The 19,215-nt window shown below is 40.6% G+C and overlaps 1 protein-coding gene across 1 annotated transcript in view; it reads right to left on the reverse strand.

The window, feature by feature from the left end:
• Positions 1–288: 288 nt before the first annotated feature.
• The window catches only part of LOC122788722 (glutathione peroxidase 3-like), a 163,707-nt gene continuing 144,780 nt past the window's right edge, over positions 289–19,215 (reverse strand). Inside the window, exon 5 of the mRNA XM_044055613.1 lies at positions 289–453. Coding sequence (XP_043911548.1) covers positions 289–453 — 165 coding nt within the window. The remainder of the gene's footprint in view (positions 454–19,215) is intronic.

Consider the following 19,215-nt stretch of genomic DNA (forward strand, 5'->3'; position numbering starts at 1 on the left):
TACAGATAATCACATGCTTCTAAGCCCCCCTTTAATACCTGAACCCTCCAGCAAGAACTCTCCCTCCAAATTCTTGGCGCTCTGAAGATGTGCTAAAATTGAATGCTAAAAAAGAAGTATTGTCTCATTTGAAAGCCCCTCCTCTCAACATCCCATTTTGCTAATAGGATATCAAACAACTGGAGAGGCAACAAAGGTTCCTCATCAAGATCACATGTCTTAAGACCATGAGCTAGCAGGAGAGGCTGGAAGCACCGTCCATGTTTTTAGTATTTTACAGACATATGTCTAGTCTACAATGCTAATGGAGACCTGGTTGTCCTTGATCTCATAAATATTTGCAAGTGCAATATTCCCACTAACACCAGAAACAATCTTAATCAGCATATAAATCTCTGTCTCCATCATGTTTTGTTTATCACACATCTCCACTACTTTTTGAACAAACTTCTCCTTCAGGTTAAACAGGGGAGTTCACTAGCATCCTTGAACTGGAACCTGGATGTTTGGATGTGTCCCCACAATTTTACACTAGGGTTGACTGGCCTAGCCTTCCTTGAGAAAGGGTGCAATGCTTGAGAGTGAGTTTTAAGGAGAAAGTACAGTTGTGTACACTTACCATAAATGTAGATGTTTGAGTGTATTCACTGTTGCAGTCATTACATTTGGATTATCTGCTTGCAGTAGCCCTCAGTCGGCCTGATTAACAAAGTCTTGGGTCCTGCATCAGTTGGTGTCCCTTCTTCCATGACGTCAAGTCGTCAGGGGTATAAAACATGCAGCCGACGCCATTACATCAGTTTTTCTTGCCCCAGATATCAGGTGCCCCCCTAATGGGAAGCAATTAAATCTATAATTACAAGGATATACCTCCAACAAAAAAGCAAATACACCAAAAAGCTTTTTTGAGCATAGTAAGGGAGAGTAGAGGTATAGCCAAAAGAAGAAAAGGGGCTGGAGGGAGTGAACCAGGACTGCAACAGTGAATACACTCAAACATCTACATTTATGGTAAGTGTACACAACTGTGCTATGTTCTTCGTGTTTCACTGCTGCAGTCATTACATTTGGGTAAATTCCCAAAGCTAAGGTTGGGAGGAGGAACTTAAATAGAATTAGGACCAGCTATAAGACCCTGCAAGACTGCAGTGGCAAAGCCCACTCTGGATTTAGAGAAAACTGGCAAATGATAGCGCTTGGTGAAAGTATGTACAGAACTCCAGGTAGCAGCTTCTAGGATGTCCCTGGTAGGAACGCCCCTGAGAAAAGCTGTGGAGGTAGATGCAGCCCTGGTTGAATGGGGTCTGATGCTCTGTTGGATAGGTTTTCCATGGTGCTTATAGCAGAAATGAATGCAGTGGCCTATTCATTTTGAAATGGTTTGCTTTTAAATATCTTTCCCCTCTGTCCCTGCAGCAAATGCCACCAGCAGTTGTTCAGATTTCCTTTGAGGTTTAGTCCTGTCCAAGTAAAATCTAAGTTGACTGTGCACATCTAAGGAGTGCAGTATCCATTCCCCTTTGTTCTGTGAGTTAGGAAAGAAGGTAGGCAAATGAATGGACTGATTAAGAGCCACACTGGATACCACCTTGGGCATGAAGGAGGGATTGGTTCTGAGGAACACCCTGTCCACATGGAAGATGATGAAAGGCTCCACTGCCATAAGGGCCTGTAATTCAAATACTCTTCTTGCAGAAGTGATTGCTAAAAGGAAAACTGTTTTCCAGGAAATTAATTTTAAATCTGCAGTAGCAGCTGGTTTGAAAGGAGGAAGAGTGAGTTTCTCCAAGACAAAGTTAAGGTCCCAGGCTGGAGTTGGAGCTCTCCTCGGTGGCCTTAAATTTTTGGCCCCTCTGAGGAACTGCTTGAGCAGTGGGTGAGAGAAGAGGGGAGGCTCTGTGCTGTAATGAGCTGAAATGGCTGAGGCTTGAATTTTGATGGAGGAAAAGGACAAGCCCTTATGAAGCATCTCAGTCAAGCATTGTAGAATCTGAGGTAAATTGCGCACTGATGTGCTCATCCCTTGAGATTGATTCCAGGCACACCATATTTTCCATTTTGCAGCATAAGATTTTTTAGTACTAGGGCCTCCTTGCCTCTAAAATGATATCCATCACTGATTTACTGAGGGATGGTAAGGGAGAGATTAGGTAATTAGCCAGGCTGCTAGGTTCAGGGTTTGCAGCTGAGGGTGCAGAATCTGGTTCTCCTGCTGAGACAACAGGGAAGGAGTCTGAGGTAGGTGCCATGGGGGCCAAGCATGACACACTGCGCAAGAGGGAGTACCAATGTTGGTGTGGCCAGTCTGGTGCAATTAAAATCATCCTTGGCTTGTCCTGTTTGATCTTTAGTAGTACCTTGGAGAGCAGAGGCAGAGGAGGAAAGGCATAAACTGATAGGTGTTTCCATCTGAAGGATAGAGCATCCATTTTCCAAGCCAGCTTGTGGGCAATCCTTGTGCACAATTTGTCCAATTGATGGTTCTGGGGGAGGCAAACGGGTCTATATCTGGTCTCCCCCATTTGCTTGTCAACATGTTGAAAATCCTTGGTTCCAGTTTCACTCGTGTGGGTCCATGAGGTTTCTGCTTAGTCTGTCTGCCAGTGTATTTAGTTTTCCTGGCAGGAATTGAGCTTGTAGATTCACTTGGTAACTCAAGACTGTGTTCCACAATACCATGGCTAGTCTGCAGAGGGGGTAAGAATGTGTACCCCCCTGCTTCTTTATGTAACACATGACAGTGGTGTTGTCCGTCTTTACCATTAGTTGTCCTGGAAGAATGTGGTCCTTGAAGGCTGTCAGAGCATTCTGTACAGTTAACATTTCCTTTTGATTTATGTGCAGGTGCATTTGACTTGGGTTCCATTTGCCCTAAATGCACTTCCCTGCCAGGTGAGCCCCCCATGCATAGTCGATACATCTGTTGTTAAGGTTTGGGCGGCAGGGGGTAGTGGGAATGGTAGTCCCCTGTTTTGGTGGCAGGCCTCTCCCCACCAAAGGAACTTTAGGCATAGGCAAGATATGATAGGAATCATTGCTTCTAGATCCTGTGAATGTTGACATCATAGGCTTTTGAGATACCATTGTAGTTTCTTCATATGCAGCCTTGCATATGGAATTAGAAGAATGCAGGAGGCCATGAACCCCAAGGCTTGCAGTATTTGCCTTGCAGTTAGCTGGGTTTTTGTGGCCACTTGTTTAAAGTAGGTTGTCAAATGAATCCATTTCTCTGGCGTGAGAAAAGCCATCTGAGAAGTTGTATTCAAGCTTGCTCCCAGGAATATAATTTGTTGACAGGGTACCAGGTGTGATTTCTTTTCATTTATGGTGTACCCCAGACAGGTTCGCATCCTTTGAACAAAGGCCAGATGATTCAAAAGTATGTCCTGGCTTTCTGCCTGAATTAGACAATTGTCCAGGTATGGTTATATTTGAATATTTCTTTGCCTGCAAAATGCAATGACTGGAGCTAGGCACTTTGTGAATACCCTGGGCACAGTAGATAAGCCAAAGGGCAGTGCAGAGAACTTGCTTTGAAATGTAGGTATCTTCTGCAAGACTCCCTGATAGGGATGTGCAGGTATTCTTCTTTTAAGTCTAGTGTTGCCAACCATGCATATTTGCCTAGCATAGGAAGCAGCTGGTGAAGAGTCAGCATTTTGAATTTTGGAATCACCAGAAAGGTGTTTAGAGTAGAAAGGTCCAGAATAGGATGGCATGTATCGCCTTTTCTAGGTACCAGGAAAAGTCTCGAATAGAAACCTTGTCCCTTTTCCTCTTCTGGTACCAACTGATTAGCCCCCATGCTTAAGAGAAAGAAAACTTGATTTTGGGCCTCTGTCCACTGGGGGGGTAGATCTGGCCACCCACTTGGTGTTGGTAACGTGTGGAAGTGAAAACTGTATCCTTGGGACACTATATTTAAAACCCATTTGTCCTGGGTAATGAGTTCCCAGTTTTTGGCCTGCAGACCAATCTTTCTGTCTAGAGGAGCATTCAGTTGGGAAGTGCTTGGAAGTTTTAAAAGCAAGTCATTGAGACAGTTTTCCATAGGGGGAGTCTTACTACTCCCAGATTTGGGTTCCGAAATTCCCCACTGCTTAGTCTTGTGTGTCCCCTGGGACTGAAATCTGGGGTTTCTGCTGTGTCTGGGTTTGGCTTAAGAAGACCTGAAAGGGGCTGGAAAGGACCAATTCTTAGACAGCCAATGCCTACTAAATCTAGGAGGCTGAACTTGCAAGAAATCTTTAACAGTTTGCATAGATTTAGCTTTATCTTCCATCTTTTTTAAGAACTTCTTCAGCTTTGTTGCCAAACAGGTGGTCCTGATTTAAGGGAGCATCCAACAGTTTAGCTTTAACATGATCAGGCAAGGATTGCTCCTTAAGCCAAGCATGCCTTCTGAGCACAGACCCAGTAATAGCAGCCCTGCAAGAGGCCTCTAATGAATCAAATCCACACTGCAAAGTATGTTTACCAACCTGCTCAGCAGAATGCATTAAATCCTGTAATTCTTTATTTTCAGCGCAGTCGGGAATCAACATCATTTTCTGTTTAAGCAACCCAATAACATGTTGTTGATACTTTAACATATGAAACTGGCAGTTTAAAGCCCTAATGACCAAGGTTGCAGAAGTGTAAACCTTCTTACCCCATCTATCCAGTGCCCTGGAGTCTTTTAGCAGTAGAAAGCCTTGGGTCCCTGTGAAATAGTCTCTGGATCCGCAATAGGATTTTTAAAAAGAAACTTGTGTGAATCAGGAGCCCTTAATATCTGTCAGGTTTTCCGGGATCAGGAGGCAAAGAATCAGGGGCCAAACTTGATTCCAAAAAGGCATCATCAACAATGTCTAGTATAGGAGGTATAGCTAAAGGCCTATGCTGAGGCAGGAGTAAGAAATCCCTAAGTCTTTTTTTTGAATCCGAAAAATCCTGGCTTTCCCAGTGGAAAGGCTCCCTTAGAGTATGTAAGGTTTCACCAAAAGAAAAATCCTCTGGAGGGGAAGCAGAGGGAAAAGAGTCCTCTGCATCAGAATCCTCATACGTAGATAAGGGCAAATCCAGATCATCAGAAGAATCAGAAAAATCAGAATCCTGGTCAGATGATTCATAAACAACTTCAGTCCAAGGTCGCTTAGAAGGGGGAGGTTGGCTTCCCCTGATTAAGGTTATAAGATCTTCAGCCATTCTTATCATTTGTTTTTTAGGCATAGAGGCCTGAGCATGCAGCCTGGCAGTCAGTTTCTTAGGCATGGTTTGAGATTTAGGCCTAAATGAAGAAGAAGGTGTCGGTTTGATATGCAAGTCCGTAGGCCTGAATACATCCTCAGAAGCCGGTGCCTGCATAGTGGCTCCAGACCCATTCAAGGTAGAGACATCCACAGGTTCCACAGCTGAACCATCTCGCGGCATACCGGACTCTGAATGGGTCTCAGTAGAGGCCTGTGAATCAGAAGTAGCGGGTATCAGGGGCCGCAAAAATGCCTCACTGAGTACCGGCGGACTGGCGACTGGCTTAGGAGAAGCATCGTTGGCAGCTTTGGACCTAGGCGGCCTGTCTCTGTCTTTATCTTTGCATTTTTTTCGGAATCCCGGTAGTTGGATGGCTAACCAATGGCATTTCTGGATAATTAAACCGAGAACCAAAATATTTAGAGGTGAAAATATACCGACGATGGATAGTGCGCTGATTAAATAAAGCACAAAACTGACAGCAAGGAACGTCGTGATCAGGGCTCAGGCAAGGAATACAGTACGAATGAAAATCTTTGTGAGGTATTTGCTTTCCACAAGTAATGCAATTATTAACTTTTACTGACATTGGTAAGGAGCAAAAAAAAGTTTCCCCAGCGGGGTACTTAGCTTTAGTTGAAGACTTCTGTTCTGAAACTCGAAAATGAAAATTTCAGGAGTTGGCCGACCGGTACTTGTGAACTGCTTCTGCTTCGGGCACCGCACGGCAAGAAAGACTGATGTAATGGTGTCGGCTGCATGTTTTATACCCCTGATGCCCTGACATCATGGAAGAAGGGACAGCATCCGACGCAGGACCCAAGACTTTGTTAATCAGGCCGACTGAGGGCTACTGCAAGCAGATAACCCAAAGGTAATGATGCAACAGTGAAACATGAAAAACATCAGCGATTTTCGAGATTTGCTCTCCTGCTGAGTTTTTGGTCTCGTCAGCACCCAGCATTTCGAGTGATGACATTTCAATAAGGAGCCAACATTTGCTAATGTTTTAACATAGTTGTAATACTATAATATGTATCATGCATTTGTTGGCATGATGAAAATAATGCAAATACACAGATTGGGGGGGGGTGAGCATTAGGTTCACTGACCCACTGCCTGGTGGTAGCCTTCAGTGTGGTTGTGGGCAAGCATGTAATGCCATGAAAAATGGCATTATAGGCCTTTGCAGTGATGGGAATTTCATGTCCCCGTGCCCTAAGATAGGGTTTAGGCCACTACATACAGCCTCATTGCATTGATGCTAGAGACAGCAATAAGCACCCTCATGGCTGCCTATATGACATCACCCCTCCTGGTAGCCCTTGCTTTGACACTGGTAAGAATTCCTGGAGTAGGAGAATGAATAGACTGTGTTTGACTGAGGGGAGGTTTTGATGATCACCAGGCACAGGGACAAAAGTTATATATGAAATATATTGCATTTGTGTTTGCATAATAAATTATAATTTGCTATGCTTTCTTTATACTTGAGATGGCTACATTAGGACAATTAAATCAGAGCACTAGAGGGAAACCTCTGCCTACTTTGAGAGACGAGTTATTTCGTATTGAGTTGTGCTGCCAGTAGTAGTATTGGGGACAGCTCCCACTCTACCTGTAGTATTGAGGACAGCTCCCATGCTACCTGTAGTATTGAGGACAGCTCCCACTCTACCTGTACTATTGGGGATAGCACCAACGATACCTGTAGTATTGTGGACAGCTCCCATGCTAGCTGTAGTATTGGGGACAGCTCCCCTGCTATCTGTAGTATTGGAGACAGCTTCCACGCTACCTGTAGTATTGGGGACAGCTCCTACGCTACCTGTAGTATTGGAGATAGCACTAATGGTACCTGTAGTATTGGGAAAAACTCCCATGTTAGCCGTAGTATTGGGGACAGCTCCCATGTTATCTGTACTATTGGGGACAGCTTCCACGCTACATGTAGTATTGGGCACAGCTCCCATGCTACCTGTAGTATTGGGGACAACTCCCACACTATCTGATCAATTGATTTGGTTAATGTAGTGAATTTGTCATGTTTATAAAATTCTTGTGTATGCTTATTTTCTTTTTCTAACAGGCCTTTGAGCTCTAAGATGATGATAGGATAATATGACTGCCTTTTGTATTAAATGGAAAAAGTTGTTGGGGTGAACCAAGGGAGGCTGATTTAATGTGACTATGAGCATTTGTAAGTTGCCTATGGATAAGTTTACAGGAACATACTTGTCTGTAATGCTGGGTCAATGCAAGTTTTTTTTTTATTATAATTACTACATTTTAGGCCATTTTAAATATCAAGTTATTGTACTATATTTTGCAAATAGTTACAAACAACAGTGTTATTAGACTGGGCTGGGCAGACTTGCGAAAATTACTTTGTAAACTTTAAGGGTGGAAAATACAGAAGTTTATTTACTTACTTATTTTTTTTTTGTGCAGTGAGATATTTGCCTTCTTGGAATATGTGTCCTGAATATTGCATAAAGGGTATAGGGTGATGCAAGATTTGATACATATCCGATGGACTTAGTGGCATTGAATGTCAATGGGTTATCCAAACCAGTTAGTTATTTATGTAAGAAAACTTGAGCCTTGGTCATTGCACTAAAAGAAATAACTTAGAGGACTGGGCGCATAATGTAATGGTTAGAGGTTATTGACCATGAGGGGTGGATTTGTCTTTTTGAGGGGCAAGTAAAAAAGAGTGATGCTATTGGTTTCAGGCATTTTCTCCCTTACAGTTGGATATGTATTAAAAGATGTATATGGTTACTGTGTGGTGTGAAAGGATATTTGGGGGCAACACTTTCGACAATGTACAGTGTCTGTGTTTCTCTGTGAACTACACAGACTGATGTAAACACCATATTCTCATTCTAAGGCCCTTCACTGGTCCAAATAAGTAATCTTACAAGTTAGCACTATTAAACCATAAGCACTATTTACTCTTATACTCTCTACGATTACCTTGTCCCCTATTGGACCATCTTAATTCAGTTCCCTATATTACTCTAGCATGTCCAAAGGTCAGTCAGTGGTTTCCTCTCCAGCCCAGCTGGTGAATCTGGGAATTTTGAGGCAATGTTACAACTGTCTCATGTACACGGACAACCCTCTCCTCCTCCAAACAGGTTCAAATATATGTGAGAGATGCAACCATATAGCCAAACTGGAGGCTGAGCTCTCTCATCTCAAAACTGGTATAACCAGTCAGGAGGAGAAGGTAACCTCACAGAACACAATTCCAGTATCACATAGTCCCACCACATCAGCAAACCAAACACATAAATACCCTAAAATATACTCAGAGGCTCTAAATAAAAATCTACCTAAGCAACAGAGACCTCCAAAGCAGACATCCAAGCAAACGCCACCCCAAAACAAAACACGCACAACACATAGCCCACAAAGTCAGTGTGCCAAGCAGCCACAGTCCTTAAGGCTGAATAATGCAACCGATACTCTTGTCATAGGTGACTCTATTGTCAGACACACTGACGTCCCACTCACCAGGCTGAACAAGGAGAAGGTCACAGTGAGCTGCCTGTCGGGCGCTAGGATCCGCCACATAACACAAGCACTCAGGTCACTCCAAAGCAAATACAAATATGACTCAGTCATTGTACATGCTGGCGTGAATGACCTGGGACGTACCTCCCTGGACTACATGAAAAGAGACATAGAGGAGCTCTCTGATCATGTAGCCCAGGCTGGTATGACCCTGACCTTGAGCAGCATCTTACCCTCACCTAGAATGATGCCACAGTACAAAGACAAAATGATCGATTTTAACAATTGGCTAAAATTTTGGTGTCATTCAAAGGGGATCCACTGTCTATCAGCCTGGGATGACATGCTCGACAAGCCACGTTGCTTCACTAGGGACAGCTTGCACCTGTCACCACTGGGCTTTTGGATACTGGCAAAGGCTCTGGCCACCCCCATAGTGCGTTTTTTAGGCAAGGCTCAAAAGTCAAACCCACTTCCATAGACAGCACAAGGTACAAGAAACTAAGGGTAATGCTGCTAAATGCCAGAAGTCTTAACCTGAAGATGCACACACTCGAAGCTCTCCTCAGTATGGAGAACATCGATATCTGTGCAGTGACAGAAACCTGGTTCAAGGCTCCAGAGAGCACCCCAGCACTACCAGGTTATACCTCATATCATGCTTTTCGGCCCCAAAACCCAGACCGAACCACAAAAGGAGGGGGAGTTTCCATATTTATCAAGGATATCCACACCTCCAGGTTAGTGGCATTGCATGAAGTATCGGAGACCATCCATGTGCAACTAACAGTGGGCAAAACTGCTTTTCAGTTTATAGCATCCTACAGACCACCCTCTCAAAGTCAGGAATCCCACTCGGCTTTCCTGAAAACATTGGAGAACATGAAGATCTCTCCGAACACCATTATATTGGGTGACTTCAACTACCCAAACATAGACTGGGGGCACTACTCAAGCCCCAGCACCTTAGCCCAAAGGTTCCTGGAAATTATAAACTCAAATGCTATGGAACAACTAGTCACCACTCCCACAAGAGGGGATAACATACTAGACCTGATCATTACCAACATGGGGACTCTATGCTCCATACCAGAAGTATATCCTTCATTGGAAAGATTAGACCATAAATTAATTTCACTGGATATCCACATCCCAACCCCACCCCCAGCCCAGAAAACCACAGTGAAAAACTTCTCAAAAGTGAACTTCTCACTTTTCAAAACCGAAGTGACATCTTTCAAGTCCCCAGGGCCAGTGGAAACTACGGCCCAAACTGCAGAATCCTATATAAACGCATTCTACGGACATCTCCAGGAATGCATGGATCAAGCTATCCCAAACAAAACCAAGACCCAATCATCCAAAGGCAGGCATCCAGTCTGGTGGACCCCAGCCGTAAATAGACTGTACAACAGAAGGAAGAAGATACTACATGATAGAGCAAAATCCCTAATAGGGAAGGCATCTCTGATCAGTACTAGCAAAAAATTACGATCCCTCATAAAATCCTCCAAGGCCAGCTTTGAGAGAAAAATTGCACAGGAAACTAAAGACAATCATAAGGCTTTTTTCAGTTATGTTAGGAACCTGGGATGCAACTCCCAGACTTGTTCTGAGTTGATTCTAAACGACATAAAATACACTGAACCACGGACATCGCCAATATCCTGGCAGACAGGTTCAGTGCAAACTTCACCCCCCCCCCCAAAAGAGCAAGTGTCTATCCCGGCAGGGGGCTGTCTCCCAAACATCTCTGATGCTCAGATGAAGGCTGCCCTCTCCAAAGCAAAAAACACTGCTTCCATGGGACCAGATGGCATCCCGGGTTGCATCCTACATGAACTCCAAGAAGAACTAATCCCTCAAATAAAACAGCTGTACAATCTCAGCCTCACTACAGGATATGTGCCCATAAAATGGCGTACAGCAACAGTGGTCCCACTCCACAAAGGTGGAGCCTCCATGGACCCTGGAAACTATTGCCCCATAAGCCTGACTAGCTTAGTCTGCAGGGCTATGGAGAGGATCATCATGGAGCTCATAAACAAAGACATCGGGGACCTACAGACACTAGATCCTACCCAATTCGGCTTCGTCAAGGGCAGATCCTGCCTTTTGAACCTGGCTGACTTCTTTGAAACAGTCACCAAAGCCATAGATGAAGGGAAGATAGTCCACACAACCTATCTAGAAATAGCAAAGGCATTTGACACAATACCCCACATGGGCATCATAGATAAGCTATCCAGCTTAAATATAAACCCCTATGTCACAAGATGGGTCGCAAACTGGCTCAAAGACAGAACCCACAGAGTGAGAGTTGCTGGAGCCATGTCAGACTCGAAACCAGTTACAAGTGGTGTCCCACAAGGTTCTGTCCTGGGACCGCTCTTGTTCGGTATATACTTTTCCGAGGTTCAGGCCAACGTGGGGGGACTATGGCTCACCAAGTTTGCAGATGACTGCAAACTGGGCGCCATAATCGACTCTCCAGCTGACACAAACATCCTTCAAAAAGGTCTCACAGAGACGGATAACTGGTGCCAGAGCCATGGTCTAAAGCTAAATGCCAAAAAGTGTATAGTCATACCCTTTGGCAAAAACAATGTGCCCACAAACTACCACATAGGCAGTAAACTATTAAGTACAGAGAAAGTAATTAGGGATCTGGGGACCCAAGTTGATAGCAATCTCTCCTTTGACAACCACATTGCCAAAGTGGTTAGAAAGACCTTCTACATGGCCCACCTCATCATGAAAGGATTCACATCTAGATCAAGAGAGGTAATCGTGCCCCTTTATTCATCCCTCATCAGGCCCATCATAGAATACAATGCCCCTTTTGGGATGTACCTTACCCAACACCTGCAGCAATTAGAAAGACCCCAAAAGTACCTCACCAAGAGGATCAAAGGACTCAAACAGATGCCATATGCTGCTCGGTTAAAAAAACTCCAGCTCTACTCAGTTGCATACCACCTACTTCGAGGCGATCTATGCCTGACGTATAAAGCTATGTCCAATCCAGAATTAATGGACATGCTCCACCTCTATAAATCTAAATCCCTTAGAGCCACACGCTTGAGGGACTTGAACCTCAGCACAGAAATAAATAGGACTTGCTGGAGGGACAGATTCATAACCCAGAGGCTCCCTTCGCTCTGGAATAGAATGCCAATTCATGTTAGAGCACCTCATTGAATCTCTTCAAGAAGAATCTTGATGAGTGGATGGGAGATCGTAGGTTTGTTCCAAGGATTACTTCCGTGTCACTATTAGACAGAGGCACAGTAAACTAAACCGTAAAAAGGGCACAGTATACTCAAATCAAGGGGTGGCATAAGCCAAACAAAATTGGGCTAGGCTTATAATTGCCCCAGGTCAGATAGCCTAGTATGAACCTATGAACCTATGAAAGAAGTGATTGCATTTCAGGAAGAAATTGCTGTTACACATTGTTGACTAGAATATTATGACCAGTGCGGTGGAAGTAAGAGGAGAGCCCAGAATGACATCTGAGCCATGAAGGGACAAGTATTAAGTTATCAGTTACCTAATTTACATATTTTTTCAAATAGATAGAAATTGGAGGCACATTTAGATTCCATATATGTATAACAGTACAGCATGCTTATTTAGTTAAGGAGGTCAAAGTGCACCCAATAGTTGTTTCAGATCATGCTTTATTAGAATGTTGCATGTGCATTATGGTAACATTGTGTTTAGAAAAGTATTACAAGTTTCCATTTTTTAAACTGTGACCTTCACTGATTGATATAAAGGTCTTATAAAGACAAACTGGCCATGTTAAAGCAATGTGAAAAAAAACTGACTAGAGGTTTGGGACCAACTAGAGACAAAGCTTAAAACAAAAGTGAGGAGTAGGACATCAGAGCTAATAGGGGATTCTAAGATGACAATGAAGCAGCTTAAAAAATAAAGTAGGTAAACTGCAGATAAGATTTTTTTTCTAGGATAGGAGACAATTGATGAGGAGAAGGAAAAGGTGAAGCAAGACCTATATGGTTTATTGGACAGGAAGTATGAATTTATGAGACAACTGTCAAAGAATAAATATTTCTATAATATTCCGAAATGACAGAAAACATTGTCAGGTAGACTGAGGCAGCAAAGATTGCAGTAGCTTGTGGCTGGTATGAAAACTGAAGCAGGTATGCATTTTACTAGAGGTCCTGTGATGAGAGGTGAGTATTTTATATACATATATATATATATATATATATATATATATATATATACACATATACACACACACACACACACACACACACACACACACACACACACACACACACACACACACTGTCTGTGTGCAAGCCAGGTGGAGTTGAAATGGGTAGGTAATGTGACAGGAATAAATTTTGAAAAATCTAAGGTAGACAAAATGTGGTGAAGGAGCGGGGAATAGTCCGGAATCTTGATAGTACCTACTACTCAGGCGTTAATGAAGGTTGATAAGACCGAGGCCAATAGGAAGACTTGGGCTTTGAGTTACAGTTACAGAAATGTTGCCTAGATGATTACAGTTACTTTTGAAAACTAAAACTCCTGTGCCATGGATAGAGGCTGTGGTTACTGGGATACCAAAGGCAAGAAAGGGTTTAAGCTTGACATCATCATCTAGGCCAATATCAATGTTAAATTATAAGTTATTTATGGTAATCCTAACAAGGAAAATGGCTAGATTAATATCAGAATTAGTGCACAGTGATCATTGTAGATTTGTTAGTGGACGATGGACACGACAACATATTTAAGACTGACTTATTGATGAAAGATGCAAATACATGAAACGTAGTACTGAGTATTGATGGGAAGGAAGCTTTTGATATCACAGAACAGTATTGCTTGATTTAGATGTTATTGGAGTTTGGGTACTCACTAGAGTTTGTATTAAAATATTTGTAATAAGTCTAAAGAGAGGGTTAAAATACATGTGGAGTGTCATCAAACTTAAACTTTGGGGTACAAAAAGATGTCCATTGTCATCAATGTTTGCATTGTGTGTAGAACCATTGGCTGCATTGATGAGACCTTCTAATTTACAAGAGCATACAGTTGTTAATGAATAATTTTAAAACTCTCATTTGTTTACTTAACACTTCCTGAAGTGGATATTGACAGGTTGTTTTAACTGTTAAATATATCTGGTAAGCTGTCTTGATAAAAGTTGAGAAAACATAAACATTATGACATTGACATGATCTGTCTAAAATTTTGAAGAAAAATATTTTTGAAAAGATGAATATTTTAATTAATTAGGAATATAGCTAGAACATTCTTCATGGGTTCAATCAAACACACGGGCACTTAAAGAATAGATTTTTTTATGATGGGAAATTATAGGTCTAGAACTGAACCAAAGCATGCAAGCAATTAATTTATGTTTGCTACCCTCATTGTTATATACATTTCTGGCATTTCCAGTTGACAAGCTAAGTATTTTTTAATCAGTAGATAGGGTCTTACACATGATTATATCTGGGAGAGTGGTAAGTCTACAGTATGTTGGATAAATGAATAGCATCATAAAAATGGGGATGTTTAAATATGCTTGATCAAGGATTATATTGTGATGCAGTAGCTGTACAGTTGCTGTATCTCTTACTTGATTGGAAGTATGCTGCAAAAGAGAGAACATTAGTGAGACAGATGATTCAAAAGCACAACATTTGATATGTATGCTTTTTGGGATTTAAGCTCATGAAAATGTAATTGCTATATGTCATGGAACAAGCTATGACTTTTTTGAGGAATTTGTTAAGTAGTCAAGAGATAAGCCTTTGAGCTAATTATGCAATACCTATAGGAGACGTAGACTGGGGATACCTGAAGAATGGTAGTTATAACACTGGAGATAGAAAGAGAGAGAAAAAGAATAATGTATTAGGAGCAGTTGAAGTGGGATGAAGCTTGGGTATCTGGATGAAAGAACAATGGACATACGGGCTCCTGGAGTTTTTTCCTTTTCTGTTTTTTTTTATTTGCAGCTGTAATATGAATGGTTTATCAGTACAACTTATATCATAGATATGTCATCTGTGTTAATAGATGACCTACTGCATGTGTTTTGTGTGACAGAAGCTGGAGGTGATGTTTTCTTTATGGAGCATTTAGTACATTTGGTATATAAAGCATTTGGGAATCGTAATATTAAAGTGATGGATAATGTAAAAGGAAGGGTGGAGCCATATGTCGGAAGGGGGAGATTTATTACAGGGGACCAAATATGCATGATGCCTAGACATGCTACAAAGTCATAATGACTTAGAATCTTTGTAGGAAAATATCTTCACAGATATTTTTATACTCTACAGAGGGTGAGACAGATGTGCCCAAACATAGAATTTCACCTTTGAAAGCATGATGAAGGTGAATAGGCTGTGATGGAACATAATTTTTTTTGTTATGTGTCTGAGTATAGCTCGTTTTAGGGAGGAATTGGCACATTCGGTGCCAAGGCTGCTACGAAAAGATGTACAGATTACAGAAAAACAGCTTATGTTAAAAGGACAAGATAATGATATCTTATGTGTTAGTCTGGATAGCTACCCCTTTTATTAATTCGCATGACAAAGAAAACTGCTGATGTTATTTCTGATAATGTATTAGTTGGAGGCTGCAAATAAAGCTTCATTGAGAAAATATATTGCTAGGTCATTGCTTCAGTATACATTTTCCATAGATTAACATAATGAGGGAGACTGAATATCAATTGGAGTAAAACTTGTTTGTGTTTTCTGATTTAATTTTCTAATGTTACTAATAATGTTGAACTTCACTACCAATAAGGTATTGCAGACTAATATGTAAAGATGGAAAAATAAATTGCATTTTTTATTTAAGATTATATTGAAGGAACCCAGCTGTTTATCTGCTTATTTGCTTATTACACTTTGCTTACTTGTTAGCTCTTTCCCCCCACAAGAAGCTTTCCAGACTTCTCAGCCTTTTTCCTGGGAAGCTTTCCAGACTTCTCAGCCTTTTTCCTGGGAAGCTTTCCAGACTTCTCAACCTTTTTTCTTGGATGGTCCCTGCTACAGACAAAACAGTTTGATTGTTTAAGTGTGCAAGGGGCAGCTCCTTTATTCTGGTGTCTGTCCAGAGGAGACAATATTATCTGGCCTCCCAGTGATTGGACCTGCTGGACTAGATCTCTAAAGTTACCAAGTATATAACTATGAGCAAGCCCCTTAACTAGACAGTGTGCCTAGACTGAGTCTATAAAAGGTCCATGTCGATCAGTGCTCTACTCTGGTTAGCAAATACAAACAAGTTAACAAACAAATAAATAATGCTAACTTGATTTCATTGCTACTGTGGCTGCCATTAAAAAGACCCATACCCTGCAGAGGCCTGCTTCCCATCCCTGGATAGGGAATCAGGAGCCATGGACAGATTTGAGAAATACATTGACATCTGTAATTTTCTTTCTGGTGGTCACAAACTCTCTTTAAAACAGCTGACAAAATCAGACATTCACTGGAAGAGTTGTTTAATGGACAGCTTAATTTTAATGGGTAGTCACAGTTGGTGACTGTGATTTCTGTTGCCAGACTCACCATGAGACTTGCACCTAATTCAGTTTTGATACAGCCAGGGTTGCAGATGCTAGTATCATTTTTACCACCATATCTGATTGCACCTGAAAGACTGTGATGAGGATATCAAGGTGACCTTTGTCAGTGTCCCATTTGATAGGCCTGCTCTCTTTGACCTAAGTGTAAAATCCTACCTGGAGCACATAGAAAAGGAAAGCAAAATCCTTTACACTGTTGGTGTCACGTTTTGGATTCTGCAACAAATCTTTTCAAGAATGCAGCAGAGCCCAGGTCTGCTATGGTTTCAGTGCGTGGCCAATAGCAACAGAACTACCAAAGATTTGGAAAGAACCAAAGTGGCTGTGGTAATTTTCAGAATGGTCACCAGTCTAGAGGTAGAAATAACTGACAATGGTAGGGGTACTACAGTCCTCCTTTTGATGACAGCAGTATAATCCCCGAGACATTTCCTTGGTGTTGTAATTTTGGCTGAGTGGTTAAGATGATGGACTCAAAATCCATTGGGGTTTCCCTGCACAGGTTTGAATCCTGTCAATTATATATATGTCCACACATAATAGAGATAATGTCCAACAAAGTAATGAGAGAATCACACCGTCATTTGGGCAGATCTAGGAATGAAGTATAAAGAGCATTTTGTACAGCCTTGTATACATAAAAGTAATAAGTAAGTCTATATGTTAAATAACGTTAGATTTTGGAAAAATAGAATAATACGGTTGGAGGCTGGCATAATGGGTAAGATGTTTACCATACAGACACAAAGTGCAGGATTTGATTCTCACATGGGGTAATTGGCTAGTCTTAAAATGGCCCACAAGGGCAGTTAGCCTAGTAGGAATTTATGACCCTATGAACCAACAGTTTATACTAGATATACAAACAAGAAAGAGACAGAAGAAAGCAAATAAGTGACATTTTGTGTGTGGTTGATAAAAGGTGATGAGATTATAAAACGAAATGTAGCTAGACAAATGTTTGGGTTATTGAATTCAGAACAACTTGTATAAACAGATCTAATGTTAGAGTACATAGAAGATATGCAGAGGTTGGATAGTAATTCTGATCAACCACAAATAGTAGATTTTATAACTGAGACTAGTACAGAAAGAGCGAAGAAAAGAATAAGTAGAACATGTAAGGCGGTATTAGATTTGAGAAGACAGTACCATACAAAGTTAAAAATAGCATGGCAGAGCAATTAAATACAAATATTGCAGATTATTAGCTCAGATCAATATGGCTTACTCTGAGGTATGTGACTACACTGAGTAAATTTAGAATTTTTTTCATGGAAATGTTTGCCAAAATATTTCTATACCTCTACAAGACTTGAAAAAATGTCCCCATAGACAAGAGGCATATGTTTGTTCTTGGGAACACATAATTTGGGAATGTACCAGTTTTTTCAGAACAAAAATGACATTTGCTAAGTCTTATAACTGTACAGTATCTGGAAAAGAATTTAACTTTAGAATAGACATGTTTTTGTTGAGCTGATATAAAATAATGTACTAAAGAGGTGAACGTGTTGCTATCTGTAGTGTTGATAGTGGCTAAGAAAGCTATAACTAGAAAATGGAAAACCAAAAACAATCCATCAGTAAGACAGGTGATGAAGATTGTTGTGGAAACAAAAATATGGAACTAAGAAATATTTGAGATCAGAAACTGAACTCCACAATAAAAAAATGGTCTATATGATATTCTGCAACAGATATCGAGCTGCAAGAGGACACAGCTACTAACAGCCATTTTCTAGTGACATGGAGCAAAGCACTTAAGATGTATATCTATTTAATAAAGTAGACTACAGTACAAGGTAAGAAGTCACTAGTACAGTTGCTAAGATTTGTAATATAGTGAAAATAAAACAATATGGTCACTAGTTAATTTCTGATCTCAAATTATGTTGCACATAGTTAATCTGTGAGTTTAACTATTTTTGTTTTATGGAGCAATGTTAAATCAAACTTGAGATTACAATTATATATAATAGTTGTGATAGTTGGGTTTATGTGTTTAACAATAGTAAGTTATTAACTGTTGATTATAAGCACTGATTGTCTGACATGAGGGTAATCTATTAGCACTGTACAAACATATTACTACAAAATGGTCGTTAATAGTGTGATCAGTACCAAACTTACAAGTGTACCAAAATTTCAAGTATACCATGCCTGAGGATTGCATGATATGTAAAATTAAAATGTGGTAAATAATAAAATATATACTTTGGTTTAAAAATAAAATATGAAGGTGTAATTCCATTTTGCCATGTAATGCAGTATGCCGTTTTTTTTTTTTTTAAGTTTTGTCTGATATGGTTATCTTAGTAATTTTCTATTTCAGTGGATATTTTTATGTAGGTGGACAGGATGTTCAAAATGAATTAAAATAAATATTTATTTAAGATTAACAATTAAGAAATGTTTTCAAAATCCTTGATTTTTCAGCTTGAGGATGGGCATAGTCTGTCAGAAGAAATTTCTTCACCAATAATAACAATACTGTTCCATCCATTTAAATATTGTTTTTCAGCAGATATTAGCTACATTACCGTGTAATTGTTTGACTTGCTATTCTCTGCTTGACAATTGCTGATCCATGTATGCATTTGATTTTGGATTGACATTATTAATTTAAGGTTTGGTTACTACTAATTTTTTATCTTTATCTTATATTGCATTTTGTTTTGTTTTAAGTTTTTTTTTGTTCTTTTTGGAGTTTTAAGAGGCTAGGGTCAGTTAGAAAGGAGTTATTTTGCAGACAGTGAATGACATCCAGCAAATTAGTGGCTGGAGCTGAGAAATAGCATTCCTCATTTAACTACAAATATTTATTGACATCTTTATTTAGCTGTAGTTCTTCTTTGACT

The sequence above is a fragment of the Protopterus annectens genome, chromosome 14.part0, assembly GCF_019279795.1.
Source record: "Protopterus annectens isolate FY-2018-M chromosome 14.part0, PAN1.0, whole genome shotgun sequence".
NCBI lineage: Eukaryota > Metazoa > Chordata > Ceratodontiformes > Protopteridae > Protopterus > Protopterus annectens.